The 17,735-nt window shown below is 45.6% G+C and overlaps 1 protein-coding gene across 1 annotated transcript in view; it reads right to left on the bottom strand.

Annotated features, from left to right (window-relative positions):
- LOC146797983 (transmembrane protein 87B-like) overlaps nt 1-17,735 on the bottom strand; it is a 416,123-nt gene that overhangs the window by 127,243 nt on the left and 271,145 nt on the right. Inside the window, exon 14 of the mRNA XM_085625212.1 lies at nt 15,333-15,404. Coding sequence (XP_085481338.1) covers nt 15,333-15,404 — 72 coding nt within the window. The remainder of the gene's footprint in view (nt 1-15,332; nt 15,405-17,735) is intronic.

Raw genomic sequence — 17,735 nt, 5'->3', positions numbered from 1 at the left:
CTGGAAAAATTCAGTGTCCACGGTTGAAAAGAGTCTTTGTTGAAGACAGCACAGGCCCCTGGGGTTCTTGGAGGTTGCTGACTGCAGGCCACGCCGCTTTCTTGGAGCAGGGTCGCTGGAGGAGGAGACAGGCTGGTAGGGCTGGGGCCAAGTCAATTATCATCATCTTCAATGCTGCACGTCTCTTCAGTCCTCCTCCTTTGTAGGTTGTGGAATCTGAGGAACAAGGCTCAGGGGAGCCCTTAAATACTAAAGTTAAGGGCATTAATAAGGTCGGCGGCAGTAGCCAAAGACTACTGTCCTCTAGGATGACTACACCTTTTGGGTGCCCCTCCCTTTGGGGAGAGGGGGACACCCCTATTCCTGTTGGGCCTAATACTCCAAAACTAGATGGAGAATTTTCAAGAGAGGGGTTCACCTCAGCTCTGGGTGGCCCTGGGGGTGAGCCAGGCTAAGGTGGACACTCCTACTCCGCTTCTGCTTACTAAGTTTCCCACCTGTCCTGCAGCGAAAAAGTGGGGTTAGGACAGGGGGCGCGGGCATCTCCACTAGTTGGAGCTGCCCAAATCAACATAACACAAGGTGAGAGCCTATGAGGCTCACCGCCAAGTGTTGCTGTTGCTGCCAGGGGGAGGTGAGAAGCACCTCCACCCAGATAAGGCTTTGTTTCTGACTTCCGAGAGCATAAAGGTTGTCAACCCATGAGGCCAGATACCTATCTTGGTGTGGCTGGTGGACAGGGACCAGTCAGCCAATGCACTAGAAGTTGGGCGTTTTTCAAGGGGCATCTCAAAGATGCTCTTTGAGTGCATTTTATAATAAATCATCACTGGCATCAGTGTAGGTTTATTATGCTGAGAAGTTTGATACCAAACTTCTCAGTCTTCAGCAAAGCCATTATGGAGCTGTGGAGTTCGTGTTGACAAACTCCCAGCCCATGTACTTAAAACCAAAAATGGCTTCACTGCACTTAGTGTCCAAGAATGGACACTTAAGGGGCATACTGCACATGCAGTTATGCCCTCACCTGTGGTATAGTGCACCCTGCCTTAGGGCTGTAAGGCCTGCAGCGGGGTGACTTACCTATGCCACAGACACCGGTGTGTAAGCATGGCAGCTAGGGAGGTGTGCCATGTCAACATGATTAGTTTAGCCACACCACAACACATAGCCTGCAAAGACATTGCGCATGTGTTAGGTGTGGGATCCTTTAGGATGGCACAATACATGTTACAGCCCTAAGGGACCCTCTCTGACCACAAGGCCCTTGGTACCACTGGTACCTATTACAAGGGACTTATACGATGTCCAGAGGTGTGCTTATTGTAGGAGCAATGGCACAGTTTTGGGAAAGAACACAGGTGTTGGAGACCGGTTAGCACGGTCCCAGCACACACAGAGTCAAATTTGCATCCAGTATCTGGCATGTTATGGAGTAACCATGCAAAAAGAGGAACTTTCCTACACTTGGGGCAAAAACGAAATGGACTCCTTTCTATCACTGGGGCATTCTTGTGCGTTGAGGAGGCCCGTAGGTGCTAGGCCCCGATCGGAGTGTCCAAATTGTCCAGAGCAACTGAGTCAAAGAGGGAACACGACTGGTAAAAACAGACAAGGAAGCACAATTGTATTTCCTTCCGACCAGGAATTGGTCCTGCAAGAACAAATGGAGCCCAACCAGAGCTCGAAAGCATTTGATCTGGACGGTGGAAAAGAAACACAATCTAACAATGTAGCCGATGCCCATGTGCATTACCAGCAATAGGTGTAATCACTATACCTCGTGACTCGAAAAGACTTCTTCGAAGAAAAACAACTTGCATACATCCGAGCCCAACACTAGATGGCAGGAATATGCACAGCATGTGTATCAACAGCTACACATGCCAAGGACATATTGGTTTGGGCCTCAAAATACATATTTTGCCATAATAGTCCATAGCACTGAAGATAACAACTTGTGGATGTGCTCTTTGTGAAAGAGCAGAATGCCATTTACTGACAGTGAAGTTTGCCAATGGTTGAAGTGGCCTACTTTGGTTGTGGTGGGAGGAAACAATGTCAATGACACTACAATAGACTAGTGGATGAAGTGGGCTTGCTGAAAACCCCTATAAGTATATTAATTGTTAATTTGTTTGCAATTTTTTATAGTTCAATTTGGCTCAAGGAAGGCCATTAGACAGACCCCACAGGATATTGTGCCACGGATTAGCAAATGTTGCGACACATAATGGTGTTTTTGAGCACTTTATATTACTTCCATTCGCAGCGTAGCGCGATGGCCGCACATAGGTTAGCTCCATCCTACCTCTCACAACCCCGTCACTCCATTTATTAAAACCGATTCCCAAGGACAGAACACGATAGCACAAGGTCTGCAGATCCCGCAGAAACAAAAATCGCTGCTTGGGGCTGCCGGGAACCGAAGTTCTCGCCAAAGACATCTGCGAGCTGGGTAGACAATACAGCCGGGTGGTGAAGTGTTCCTAGTGGCCGACGACGCGGTGACGCATGGCCGGCAGCGTCAGGCGCAGAGCCAGGAGGTGAAACGGCGCCAGTGTGGCCCTTACTGAGGCGACTTCAGAGGCGTTCTTTGGACAAGCGGGGACACGGGACCGAGCGGAGGTGTGCCCAGTGAGGGGAGGCCTGTATGAGGAGAAGCCCGCACATCGATTATCCTGGGACGGACGCTGCGCCTCTGCCTCCCGGAGCGTTCGGACACATCTGCCACGTCCATTAGTGACTCTCGCAGGAACAGAAATGGGAGCGCCGGAACAGGTGGCGCCCCCCCAGGTGACACCGATACCATTCCCGCTGAGGTGAGGGGGCAAGACGCTGTTGAGGCGGAGGCTCCGACAGGCCTGCATCGGGTGGGGCTTGTACTCCCGAGTGCCCTCCGGGCTGACGCCCACCAGATGACTGTGTTCTTTTTCTCCTCCTCCGCATAACTGGGGCACCGATTCTCCCACAACACTCGATATTTGCAAGGCCTGCACACTGTGGCCCGATACTGTCTGGCATATCCTGGTGGGACCTGGAGGCTGCGGACCCACTGAAACAGAAGCGGGCCCTGGGAGGAGGTCAACCCCGGCGTAGTCTACAATATCCTGTGCCTGGGGGGCCTCACCGGTCGGGTCCCTTGCATTGGTGCTGCTGGGACTTGAGGTTAGACTGCCCTTCAGTTGTCACGGGTGGTGGAGTAGAGCTTGGAGGGCCAGCATACGATTACACAGCCTCGCGCATAAACGGCACGATACTGACCACGATGCCTGGGACGAAAGGGTCCAAAGCGGTCCAACAAAGTAAACTGGATTGTTTTGCTTTTCCAAGGACCAGCCAGCCAGAGACAAGACTGTGGGTGGCATGGAGGAGAGCTACCCTGAACTGACACTCAAAGACGTCATGGAGGCCATTTCTGGGGTCTGTTCCTCCCTGGAGCTTAGGATGGACACGATCTCCACAGAGGTAACACTCATCAGGGCAGACCTCCACAAAATTAACGAAAAGGTCCAGCAATTAGAGATCAAAACTGTATCAGGCTTCTTTACTCAGAGCCCTTGGCACAGGTCGTGGTGAACAACAAAAAATCTGAGGTGTTTGCACTGGGTCGGGGGACTCGCCAGGGGTGCCCGTTGTCCCCCCCTCCTGTTCGCCCTTGCGTTAGAGCCCCTTGCGGCTTGGATTCGGAGAGATCCGGGTGTGTGCGGCCCACGCTGGGCGGAAACATGGGAGGACCGCATCTTGCTATACACGGATGATATCCTTCTGTTTCTCGCCTCCCCTAGAGCATCGCTGATAGCAGTGTTTGACATATTTGCGAGCTTTGGTAGATTCTCTGGGTAGTCCATAAACTGGGGTAAGTCCACTTTTTACAACCTTCACGGTGAACTCCCAATTATACCCAAGGGCTGCCCTATACAAGTCACCACAACAGGCTTTAAATATTTAGGGGTTGGGTAGGGATATAGCGAAATTCAATCGTTCCATGTATCTCAGGGAGGCACACTACAAAATCATGTATGATTGGTACCTGTACCCTCAGAAACTACATACGATTTTTCCGGGAACCTCTGATAGGTGTTGGAAGGGGTGTGGACTCTTAGGCGATTTCAGACACATTTGGTGGGACGGCCCGGTCATCAAGCTTTTTTGGAAGGAGAGCCTGTCTCAAATAAAACTTATCTTGGGCTACCCCATTCCCGACTCTGTGGAACATGTCTTACTGTGGGCTCCGGATCCACTTCTGAAAAGACAGACACAGAGTGACAAATCCTTACTATGGCTCTGCTTGGGGGCCGTGAAAATGGCAGCAGCTGCGGCTTAGAAGAAGCCGGAGGCCCCATCCCTAACCCAGTGGCATGCACGACTGTGGCGGGCTCTGGAGCGAATGACTGATATTGTTGAGGATGCCAGGAAGGGTTTTGATTACATTTGGTCTCCACTGGTCAGATCCCTCTCAGAGGGGCTCCCATTGACAGCTTGTAACCCACGGCTTCGGGCTCTCCATCTATTCCTAATCTAGATACCCACAATCACAAAGCGCTAGGTCTGATGCACTGATCATCGGGGCATGAACTTCGACTCCCCAACCCCCGCACCCATCTCTCTTTTCTTTTCATTGGCACCAAGACATCTTAGTTCGATTTCCTCCTTTATTTTTCTTCTTAGGTATACTTAAGTTTTCTTTTCATGTTACTCTCAAGGGAGGGTAGATAGTTATAAGCTTATACTATAGGGTTTGCGACTTGTCCTGATGAAACTGTGTCATATATTCAACTTCATCCGTTTAGAAGTAGGGGGTAAACTCTAGCTCTTATGTTTATTTGTATACCTGGGCGGATGATGCTTTTGAAATTGGTTGCATTTGTAATGCTTTTGGATGCACTCCCCGAGTAGCATTTCAATAAAAATATTTTGAAATAAATATTTAGGGGTCTTTGTGACAGTGGACCGACATCTCCGTTATGTTCATAATTTACTTCCGCCTCTACAAAAACTGATGCGTTACAACAAACAAATGATGGACGGAATGCTGACAATGCAGACATTCTCCCCCAGTCAAGAGATCTGGGTTAAATCCATCGTTCTTTTGCCCACTACGCCACCCCAGTTCAGACATGGCCATATGCAAATCAGTCTTGACCCTGTGCCTACAAAAACTGAAGCAAGAAATCTTGGCATGGAAGGCGCTCCCGCTCTCACTGTTGGGAAGGGCAGCACTGTTTAAAATGATGTCCCTGACTCACTTTCTTTATGCACTGCAGAACTACCCTGATCCAATACCTGCTAGATACTTTAGAGAAATAGAAGGACTGCAGAGAGACTTACTGTGGGAAGGGAAGCCCTGAATCGCACTGACCAAACTCACCCTCAATTGGTTTGATGGGGGGGGGGGGGGGGGGAAAAAATCGGTCTTCCTGACCTCAAGAAATATTATTGGGCTTCCCACCTCGCAGCCATTAATCACTGCACCTATAGACACGCAGACGATCCAGGCTATGCCATGGACTGTTGGCTTCTCCCCGGGGGAAACTACAATAGAGCCCTTTATTCTAGACAGCGACGGTTCCCACTCACCGGACCGACCAAACATTCTGTACAGGTCTAGCACGCAGCAAATAAAAGCCTGGGATGGGAGCAAAAACGGACGCTGGCAACACCTCTCAGAGACACTAGGGGACCTGTGGAGGTCGAAGGGCTTCGATAAGTGGGACCTTATCGGGATTTCGAGGGTCGGAGATTTGTGAGCAAAGGGAGATGTAGTGTCATTTGCTACCCTGCAACAGAAACACAAACTGCACATACAGAGTACTTTCGGTATCTACAGGTCCGACACGCATTGCAGTCTCACTTCACAAAAGGGTCCACCCCTCGCAGTACAAACCCCTTGAGGAGGACTGCTCGATGGTTACCTGCCAGGAAGACGATCTCTCTCAAGTATAAGAAATTGATAAACAACACTGTGACTTCCCTTCAGAACACAAGGGCAAGGTGGGAGGGAGATGGCCTCGAACTGGATGATGAGGAATGGAAGGAGGCGCTCACCTCTCCACGGCAGGTAGTGATTTCGGCTAGACTGAGTCTTGTTCAGTTGACAATATTGCACAGGGTATATATCACTGGACCCTGCATGGTTCGCATGGGAAGGGCACAGGGAGGGGAGTGCAGAAGGCAGTGTGGCAATGAAGGCACGTTTATGCATATCCTATGGGAGTGTCAGCTCATTCAGGAGTACTGGCGAAAAATACATGCTGTTCTTGGCGAGGTACTAGAATTGGACATCCGTCCCGAGGCAAAAAGGTGCCTTTTGAACGTTTGGGAGCCAACGGACCTGAGTAGAATGGGTAAGATCTGGGTCACTCTGGGCCTTATGGTGGCAAAAATGAACATAGCTCAATTGTGGGGAGCTACAACCCCGCCAACTGTACCAGAATGGAAGAAACATATGGACTGGTGCATGTTCTGTGAAAAAACAGTACCTCGCTAGGGACTGCCCGAAGAAATGGTCACTGCTATGGGGTGCATGGAATGCATACCGGGGGAGATCTGTAGTCCACCACGTGGCTCTCCTATTGAAGACCTGCCCTTACCATAATTGTAACGTTTCAAGTGCTATCACAGCTCAGCTCAATCTATACAATGATTATTATTGTGACCGCTTGTTGTTACCTACCATGTCCATCATGTCAATTTGTTATATGCTATCTTGCTGACACGTATTGATTAATAAAATGATTTATATAAAAAAAAAAACCCTTAAGCGGATCCATCATAGTACTGCACTTTGAAATAGACATGTTTAAAGTAATTACGAGCGATTTTAAGCTATATATTACTAAGAATTAAGTTATAATGCATAGGTCAATTCCAGCAGAATGGTACCTGGCTCCTGTTCACAGCCGCCCACCCACTCGTCTCCCAGAAACAAATCTTTTAGGGTAGGTGCCTGACAGAATTGCTGCTGAGTGCCTGATAATCAGAAACCAGGTGGTGACAGACAGCAGGCTAAGATGGTCAACATCAGAAAGCTTGAGGGCAGGCATCCAAAAAGGTGGGTGAAGAGCAAGGTGCAAGACTCACTTTTCTTATGGACGACAAGTTAAGCTGCAAGAAAGCACTAAATGTGTCATCACAGCAATGAGCTCAGTTACTATGAAAAAAACACTTGGTAGCATGTGACGAAGCTTAGCTAGTCAAAGGAGCGCTCCCCACTATTCATGTCAAATTAGTGCTTTATAAGTATTGATTTGCCACAGATCACAAGTGTCACTCATCAATAATGACACTACCACTTTTGGAAATTGAGTTGACCACTCACTCACACCATACTGGATATCACAGCTGGTGAAGACAGTGGCAAACCATGACTGTTATGAGCCATTGAGCAAGCGAGAAAATGGGCCCGTGACAGATGGTTGGATAAAAATGAGGGCTCAGTGGCCACTTCACGCCCCTGGGCCACAGTGCCACTGCTCCTGCTGCCCAGTTGAGAACTATGGGCCTTTTTTTTTTTTTTTTAGATCTTATCAGATGGATTACTCCACAATAAAATATATCTTGTCCGGCATATTATGATCCCCATAAGATATAATGTGATTGCAATACATTTGTGACAGAGTAGTCCCCTCTGCCAAGATCTAAATCAGACCCTATGTCGGATGAAAAAGTTACTTGCCTGCAGTGCAGAACTTTCCGATGGATACTCTACCTAGAGATTCCTCACCTGTACAATTGTCCCAGGCTTCAGACTGGATAGAAAAACTTCAAAGCTCTTATTCTGCCGGTAGGGGGGCGCTGGTTTTATCTCAACACTGGAAGTGGTGTCATATGATGTCACTGAAGCCATTTAGCTCGGACACCACAGTGCAGCGACAGACGCCAAGGTTTCATCCATTTTTATCACGTCTTTGAGGGAAAAGAACTGATATGATAAGCGTAGTGAAGCAACAAAATATATTTTTCAGGAATCTTATTAACCTTTCGTATAACTTTCCATCAAAAGAGGAGATGAGCGGGTCGGTGAGGAATCAACAGGCAGATAGAGTATTCATCAGAAAGACAATTACCGCAAGTAACTTTTTCTTCTGATGGATACTTCTACCTACAGATTACTCACCTGTTGAATAGATTGCCCAGTAGTTTCCGACAGGAGAAGGGTTGATGGTCACTTATATTTCTGCATAATCCTGCAAGACAGATTTGGCAAAGTAGCCATCCTATTGCACCTCGGATCCAGGCAATAATGCTTGGTAAAGGTGTGTAGCAATGACCACATAGCTGCCTTGCATAGGTCTACGATCAGAACCTCTCATGCAAGAGCAGAAGTGGTGTATTTAGCTTTAGTGGTATAGGCCTTGATAAAGTCTGGATTTCCATCTTTGCCAAAGCATTGCAGGTTTTGATGCAGAGAATGATCCACTTAGAAACGGTCTGTTGCTGCACCGCTTTGTACTCCTTAGCACCGCAGAACCCCAGAAAGAGCTGGTCATCCATTCGTCTGACCTTTGTGTTGTCCAGGTTGTAGTTAAGGGAAGTAATAGGTTGGAAGGGTGACAGACTGCACTAGGTAAAGGGAGTAACAAGCCTTTGGCAGGAAAACAGCCCTGGTTCACATCACTGACTTGTCTGGAAAAAAGGTAGTGGAGGACAAAAACTCAGAGCTTTCAGCTCACTAACTCTTCTGGCCGAAGTAATGGCTACTAAAAATACAGTTTTCTATGCCAACTTTAAATAAGGACAACCACAAAGTTACTCAAACTGAGACCTACAAGAAAGGTTCAAACCAGATTAATGGCCCACTGTTGCACCAGAAAGGGTGTTGAAAGATACAGATTTGCCAGCCCCTTTAAAAAACATGCATAACAATTGGGGACGTAAAAAGCGGCGGCTAGACTGGCAGACAGAGGAACGCAGACACCACTGCTAACTATCCTTTGACAGTGCCAATAGCACAACCCAGCAGGGGAAAAAATGAACAAGTTACTTACCTTCTATAACGGCTTATCTAGTAGAGACTATCTAGCTTTAGAAACCTTACCTTAGAATATTTCCCAGGCATCAGACTGGATCTGGAAATTTTCAAGCACTGCCCCTGTACGTGGCGTCGCTCAACTCCACATTGGCAGCGAAGTCGATGGCGGAAGTGACTTGCGCAGTGCCTATATAAGCATCTCTTTAGCAAGCTGATGTCAGATTCTTTATTGCAACTTTCCAAGCCAGAAGCGCAGAGCCACGAGGAACACTGACAGACTGGTATCCATCGTTAAGGGCCTTAGAATGGTGACCCTACATTTTAATCAGTTCGCAGAGTGGGAAGGATCGGTAAGGAATATGCAGCTAGAGTCTCTACCAAATAAGGCATTAGCAAAAGTAAGTAACTTGCTTATCTGATAGAGACTTCTAGCCGCAGATTCCATACCTCTGAATAGATATCCAAGCAATATCTCTACGGAAGTGGATCTGCAGAACGGATTATAGACCAAAAAGTTCTGCAGGACCGAACGGGGAAAATGCAAGTCACGCTGGGCCTGACCGTCCAGGCAGTAATGCTAAGTAAACGTGTGTAGAGATTCCCACATAGCTGAAGACAGATGTCCAGGACAGGGACTTCAACAGCTAATGCAGTGGTGCCAGCCTTGGCTCGGGTGGAATGAGCATGCAAGTCCTCAGGGGTTTCTTTTTACCTAATGTGTAGCAGATCTTTACAAAGAGCACTATCCATCATGACATGATCTGTTTCTGCACAGCCTTTTATTTCTTGACTGCTATATAGTCTATAAAGAGCTGATTGTCCCCCCCTTTTGTGCAGTCAAGGTAGCAAGACAACACTCTTTATGGGTCTCTCCTCTTCTTTCGAAGGATGAGGCAGAGCAAAAATGGTAGGCAAGCTGATATTTTGGCCTACATGGAAGGACATCAACATGTTTGGAAGGAAGGAGGCACGTGTTCAAAGAACCAGCCTATCTTGGTAGAAGGTGGTATAAGCAGGCTGCGCAGAAAAAGCTTGCAGTTCGCTGACCCTCCTGGACGATGTTATGACCACTAAGAAAGCCATGTTTATGGTATATAAACCGAGTGGACGATTGTGCAGTGGCTTGAAAGACACGCACATCATTAAAAGTCAGAACCAGATTTAAGTGCCTTTGGGGCATGATAAATACCTGGGAAGAAACATATGTTGGAGACCTTAGAGGAACCTAGTCACAATTGGAGACACGAACAAAGAAGGTTGGACCAGCAACAGCAAAAATACCAAAATGGCTGATAAAAAGCCCAGAGCATAGCTCTAACGAGCCAAAGATAGAAAATAGTAAAATGTGAGAAAGTGGTGCAGAGAGAAGATCAATATTCTTGGATGCAGACAAATTTGTCCCGGAAGGAGGTGTATACCGTCTTGGTGGAGGGACTCCTGGCTGCTGGAATAACATCACAGACTTTGAGAGGAATGTCAACCATTCCTGCTCAATCGCCACACATGATGGTGGAGGTTGTGCAGGTTCGGTTGCATGATCTTACCCTGTTGCTGAGATGGAAGATCCTCCCGAAGAGGCAGGCTGGCCAGAGGACCGATGCTCATTAGCTTAGGATGCCAGAGTCACTGTGCCCAATCCAGAGCCACAAGAGTGACATGGGCGTAGTCATTTCTGATTTTCTTGAGAACTCTGGGCAGAAATGGTATTGCCAGAAAGGCTTATAAGAGGCCAGAGCTCAACCCAAGACGAAAAGAGTTTCTGAGTAAGAGCCGTCTTGCAAACCAGTGTGAAGAACTGCTGACATTGCGCATTCTTGGTTGCAGCAAAAAGATGTAACCAAGGATCTCCCCACTCTAGAAAGAGAGACCTTGCACCACTTCCAGATGAAAACTCCATCCATGATACGTTAGGCATCAATGGCTGAATTTATCTGCCCTGGCATTCAGAGCGCTCACCAGGTACTGAACCACCAGGGAAATGCCTGGACATTCCAGCCATGTCCAGATACGCAGGGCATTTTGACAAACCCCACATGCCTGGTTTGTTGCAGTACCACATGATGGTGGTAGTATTGTCAGTGAACACCTGCACCAGCCTTCCCCTTATCGAAGGATGGAAGGCTTTCAACGCCAAATAGATTGCCTAAAGCTCCAGCAGGATGATGTGGAGCCCAGAGTCCTTTAATATCTACATCTACCAGATAGCCGCCCCAGCTCAGAAGTGACATGTCACTACATTCATCTCTAGCTGGGGAATGGGAGGATCTGTCACTGACTCAATCGCAATTCGTCAGCCACTACTGCAGGTCTTTTGCAGTTCCCTCCAAGATCTGGACCATGTCGGAGAGATTCCCCTGATCCTCTGCCCACTGGAACCTCGGTCTGACTGTTGAGCCTGCGTATACCAACGAGCATGTGTCACTAGCAGGATGCAGGAGGCCATGAGGCCCAAAAGCCACAGAGTCAGGATATAAGCAGAAGCATCGGAATCATAGACTGACTATCCTGGACTCGCTGCTAAGGAGGATAGGCCCGAAACTGCACTGTATCCTAAAGAGCTCAAATGAAAGGGAGCGTCTAAGAGAAAGTCAGGTGTTACTTAAGCACATTGATAGTTAACCCCAGCGAGTACAGGAGGACCGCTGCAGTCTGAAGGTAGGTAAGAGACAACCGCCTGGGGCGAGCCACCTTTATCAGCAACCACCGTCATCACCATGGTGAACACCTGAGGGGCACTGGTAAGGCCAAAGAGGAGCACGGAAAACTGAAAGTGACCTTGGTCCACCGTGAACTGCTGGTAACATCTGTAGGCAAGCAGGATGGGTATGTGAAAGCATGGCTACTGCAAGTCCAATGCTACCATTCAGTCTACCTGGTCCAGGGAAAACAGGACTTGAGCTAATGTACGCATTTGAACTTCTCGTTTTTCAGACAGAAGTTGAGAAGGAGCAGAATTAGTATAGGACAAAATCCTCCATTCTTCTAGGGCCCCAGAAAGTAGCGGGAGTACTAACCACAACCTTCTTCGGATGCCAGTACCCTCTCGATGGCTCTGAGAGAGCCTACCCTTTCTGGTGGAGGGAGGAGAGATGGTCCTCCGTCAGATGATCATAAGCGGGAGGGATGGGAGGAAGGGTGCGTAGAAAGGGGTTGGAATAGCCCCTTTGGACTGACTGTAAAACCCACTTGGCAGATGCAATCAACTGCCAGTGGTGCAGGTGATGGCGTATCCTGCCCCCACTGGATGCCTGTGGTTGTATGAAGGCAAACTACAGGGGTTTGGAGGCAGCGGATGCCGGGGGTGGCGGACAGGCCCGACCTCTAGCTAGTGCCCCCATGTGATCTGTGGGAGACGGGCCTTCGAGCATGAAAAGGCCTTGGTGGCTGGAAGAGAAGCCATGCACTTGGAAACCCCTTCTGTAGCCACAAAAGGGGCAGAAAGCAGACTGGGGTTGGCGAGGGGCCATTGACAGGCCTAAGGACCTGACCATATCTGCTCCAGTGCAGAGTTTGCCCTCCCAACAAAAAGGGACGCGACATCAAAGGGCATGTCTATGAGTGAGGCTTGGACATCCCACGAATATCCAGTGGCTCTTAGCCAGGCGTGGCGCCTAAGGCCACCGATGATGAAATTGCTCTGCCCAGCGAGTCTGTGCTTATTTTTCTTTGTTTGGAACATCCACTCAAAAGAATACCAAAATGTAACACGTTTTTCTTAACTGTTCTTTATACATCTATTAATCCAATTCTTTAATGTGTTATCTTCTTTATTGTGGCTTTTATAGCTGATAATATGATATGTTGAAAATTTAGGAATGTACAGAATTATAAAATTTGATGCGATTCTTCAAGACCTGTTTTGGAAGTTATTGATCACAATTTTTATGAAATAGAGGGTATGAGGTATGTCGTTGAACTATGGGGTAAATTAAGTTTGTATGACGTGGATGAATAAATATGGTATGAGATGTTTTAAGGAAAACATAGAAGTGATACTGCTTGCTTTTCTGACCTACATAAAGTGCCTAAAGGATAAAAAGTAGAGTGAAATGTGTACAATGTTCAAATTAAAGTTTTGATAAAATAGTGTTCAATGTATTTGATACGTTTCATAAACAGAAACCAATTGCTAAAAAAACAAAGTAAAGAATAAAAAGTAAAATAATACCTTGGTTAACGGGTCACATGCATGTTGGTCTGGGTGAAAGAGATTGAGAACTATTGATAAAAGTGTAAGGTTGCCAGGAGACTAATCTCTAGTAACTGCTGGAGACATTTAGAAAAAATTTAAATGCGAAATACGGAAATAGCACCACTGAAACATGTGATTTCTTTTCAATTTGAGATAGGAAATTGAATTAGGGCAAACCTAATCCCAACATACTGGAAGAAGTGCTGGACCCTGCTGTTAATATTTAAAAAATATTCTGCATTCAAGGGCTGTTTACTGAGGTCTTTGGTGGTACACTGTCCGTCCTGAACTGCTCATAGCGGATATAATCAGCATTTTCAATGCAAACTTGTGTCACAGGTGTGAGCGCATGTGGCGTAGCGAAGCTCTACTATTTCAAGTCACGCAGAGGACTTTAGTCCTAACAGGGTGAAACATTTAGAAGTCGCATCCTTGGTCATCTGCAGAGGAGCTGTAAATACACTTGTATCCCCATTACTTGTTCAGCTATTGTACAGTGTCAGATAATGCTCATTAGACAGAATGAGAAACGAAGGGTCTTGACTTTAGGGTATGTATGGACAGCAGTCAAAAGTATTTCCTTTCCTTATTTTGAGACCATAGCAGCTCCTTCGTCAATGAAAGTCCTTGCTATGTACTGGCTGTAGGATGGCATACTTCAAGTCAGCTTCATACTTTTGAATTCAATTTCTGTTCAGTTTGTGTTCGACGTGTGCTCACAAAACATAAAAACATCCTATCTGTAGGTTTAACAGCACATCCGTTGGCAACACCTTCTGAGATTCAAAGTACTCAACCAGTATATATTAAGTATTTAGGGCTTTCGCATTAGGGCACCTTACACAAAGGAAATAAATGATACAAGTGAACTAGGGAAACAATGAGACGTCAGCCTGGAAATGTTATGTTAAGTATATCAAAAACGCCTTGCTTATTCCAAGAAAAGAGGAAATGGAAAGGCGGAACTGTATTGTGAATGAAAGCAGAGCTGTGAACCTGTAACTCAATCCAAACAAATATTTTCCATGGGTAAATGTGGCTGCTAGTGTTGAAGACTATATTTAATACACAATGAAGGAACAGTTATATTGCTATGTGGAGACAGAAATCTCCCTATGTTCTATTGAGTTTCATTTTCATATTACAGGCTTGTTCTAACGTCAGAACGTGGCTTTAATAATAAAGTGATACACCTGGCAACTTGTAGTAAGTTCTTACAAACAACTTGTAACGTCGCAGTTCTCAAGGCCACAGTGAGCTTCACTGCAACATAAACTGTCACTTTACAGAAAATGTGCTTGGGGCCATGTTCCAACTTTCCTCATTTCTGAAAGCAGGCTCTATTACACAGTCGGCACAAGAGAACTATACCTGTTCGTCTAAGCGATAAAAATCATTTTACACAGGCAAAGGTTAGAGGAGTTGGTTTGTTACCCGGCTACTTTACATTGTACGGATAATGCGAGTCCCCACGGAGTTCAATGACCAATAAAGGCACTCTGGCTTGATACCCTGTGTCTCTATATGGTCACGAAACTACTACTCTGTAACTTTCAATAACCTTACAATGTGCAGAAGGGGCATTTAATACCATATTAAACAACATCAGAGATACAGAGATAATTCTTTGACACACTTGTCAGGTCACTAAATGGACTTGTGGAGGAGAGAGAGTGTGTGTGTTTGAAGTCAGTGCTCGCTGTATGAATAGAGATATGTGCGTGCTCTGGTGTGCAGAAAAGTGGTGTAGACTGTATGAGGCGAGTGGAATTGATAGAACATGGGTGCACGTTCAGTAGGGTTAATGTGCACAGGATGTGTGTTTGATGTAGGGATATACGGGCTATTAGATGAGTCTTCTGGGTGTAGGTGATTGTGGTGTGTATGTGTAATGGCTAAGTGTATGGTGTGCTGCATGGGTGCTATAGGCATGTATAGTGAGCAGATGTGGCATTCATATTGGGTTATGCATGTCTGTGGTTTGACAGACAGATAATACTGCTTTGAGGAAAAATGTGAAACATTTTCTGAACATGTTTGTGCCTTGAAATCCAGAATCCAGTCCAAGGGCGTCAATGTTAAACCGCCGCCCCCCCCACCCCACCCCTCCAACGCTTTCACTACCACTCCAAATCACATACTGCTTTCTTCATCCCAAAAGGATATCCACAACACAAGACAGGAATCCACAAAGGCCAGAGCAAACTCGCATGTCATGGTGGCAATGTTATACGATGTCTGGAGAGAATGACAAGTAGAGAAACAATGAAAACCCCAGGGCTTAGATTTTAGTACAGCCGATCCCACTCAAGAAAATACCACAAGTAAAAACGTAAACAAGTTAACTTACCCACTATGGTGAAATGAGGAATCTCCAAAGGGGCAGTGGCAAAACCATCATCTGAATGATCTAGTCTGTCATTCAGTAAAAGGCCATGAAAAGGAAGTCGTGCTAGCTAGTCTGCTTTTACTCCTTGTCAAGGTAAATAAAGCAAGGCCAATGGCTTTCTCCCCCTTGTTAGGTCTCACCTGACCCAGCGCATGCGCTGGTCTGGCGAAACTTATTGAGAGGGCTCCAAAAAGTGCTACCAGGCCAGCCTAGAGCTACAGTGCGTGTGCGCGGGCGCGCGCGCCGCGCTTTACCACGATTACTTTCACTGCCGCACGGCCGCTTGGCATAGCCAATAGGTCTCGCTTTTGGGAGCTTATAAGTATTTAGTTATGCAACTGTTGCATTGCTAAACACTTATGAGGTCCCAAAGGCGAGACCTATTGGCTATGCCAACGCTTGTTTTTATTATGTGTCAAGGGCGACAAGATTGCTCAAAAAATCAGTTATGTCGCACTCCTCTTTAGTAAGGTGCAATAGGGTGGGTTTCTAGTTTAGACTGCAACTTGTTTCATTAATAATTATTAAAAGTGATGTGAAGTATCAATTAAAAGTAATTTAATTATATGTAAAAAAAAAGGTTCATAAATGTATAAATTAAAAAAGGTATGTATTTTTGATAATTGCATAATATATTGTTTAGATTTGTTTCTGAAATAAATTGTATTTCTTTATATTTTGAAATATTTTAAATAAGTTAATTTAACGTTGTTTGCTATGGCGTTTTATTTCAAGTCCTTATCTCCATTATTTTCTAAGGAATGATGTTGCAGTAGCAGTGATTCACCAAGTGTGTTGCTAGACTCACTAGTTTTTCCTTTTTGTCAGTAGTAACTTGCACTCATAAATTTGGCTCAACCCCCTTTTCAAGATTGTGGAACCATGCAAGTCTACACTTTTTAGTAACTTTCTACTCGATTTTGTGATTAGCCAAAAGTAGTAAAGTTACTCAAAAATGTAAAAGTAAATTACTCAAATGTGCATTACTCATAGGTGAAAGTTACCTTTGTGAATGTATTAATTCTAAAGCATTATGAGTACCATATACAGAAATAAGTGCCAATAAATGCAGAAGAAACTAACTGCATACAGACCCAGTGAATGCTTCACTCATTTAAGTGAAACAATGTTAATTCACTTGTATGCATGACCACCTCTTCCCTTTGAAGGCCTCTCACCTTTAAAAAGAAAATTCACCGGTCTATTTCTGCACACATTCAGACTATCTAGAGTTCTTGTGATGTTGATACTAAGAGTTAGTATTACGGTAACCCAGTGCTTCGCAAAGCATAGCCAAACATAACAGAAGCATATGTAGCAAACTTCGTCTCAAAAGCAGCTTTGTTCGTCATTTATCCAATACATTTTCTCTGCATTATAATGGAAGACTGTCATTTTAATGAGTTTAAGTAAGAATTCCAGAACCATCCTAAACGTTGTCAACCTCAATCCAGATTGTCTCTCTTATTCCAGTGCTCTGCATTGTGGCACAGCTGGCCCTTCATAGTCTACCCCAACAGGGCCATCTAAAGAAAGATATTTCAATGCTAAAGTATTATTGCCAGGAAGATGTTAACACTGGTGGCATCATGACTCATGTGGTCCTGCATCCTTGAATGTATTTTTATGTATGGCTAGATGGAGAAGTGGTGATCTGCATTCCAACTAAGATGACTGAGGGACAGGGAAGTAGGTTCAGGTTGATAACTAAGTCCAGAGCAATGACTTCCCGAATGCCAGCAATTTAGAAGCATTCCCAACAAGGAGGAGATCTGACATAGCTTGGGGAGGGGAATGAGCTGCATAAGTTCGGTTCTACTAAAAAACAAGAACTCCTTTCATTGAGGGCAGACTTAACATTGCTCAATTTGCCATGTTCTGTATTAGGAAGCAACACACACTGGAGGACTTCTATCAGGAAACTGATTCAGCAAATTTACTACTCTAACTCCTCCTCTAGAATATCTGGGAAACTTCAACATTCCCCAAAACAGTCCAGGGGGCTTATTTATTATTCTACCTCCAGTCAGTTATTGTGGAGAAAGTTAAAAATCCCTTATGAATCTTACAAAGGGTTGAAAAGTTATAATTTTGTTTTGCCTCAAACTGATACCCTGAGAGCACCACTCAAGGCAAAAAAGAAACAAAAAAACAGAAAAAACGAGGAATATCAATTTACA

The sequence above is a fragment of the Triturus cristatus genome, chromosome 9, assembly GCF_964204655.1.
Source record: "Triturus cristatus chromosome 9, aTriCri1.1, whole genome shotgun sequence".
Classification (NCBI taxonomy): Eukaryota; Metazoa; Chordata; class Amphibia; order Caudata; family Salamandridae; genus Triturus; species Triturus cristatus.
The sequence above is the reverse complement of the archived record's forward strand: the minus strand, read 5'-3'. Positions and strand labels throughout refer to the sequence as shown.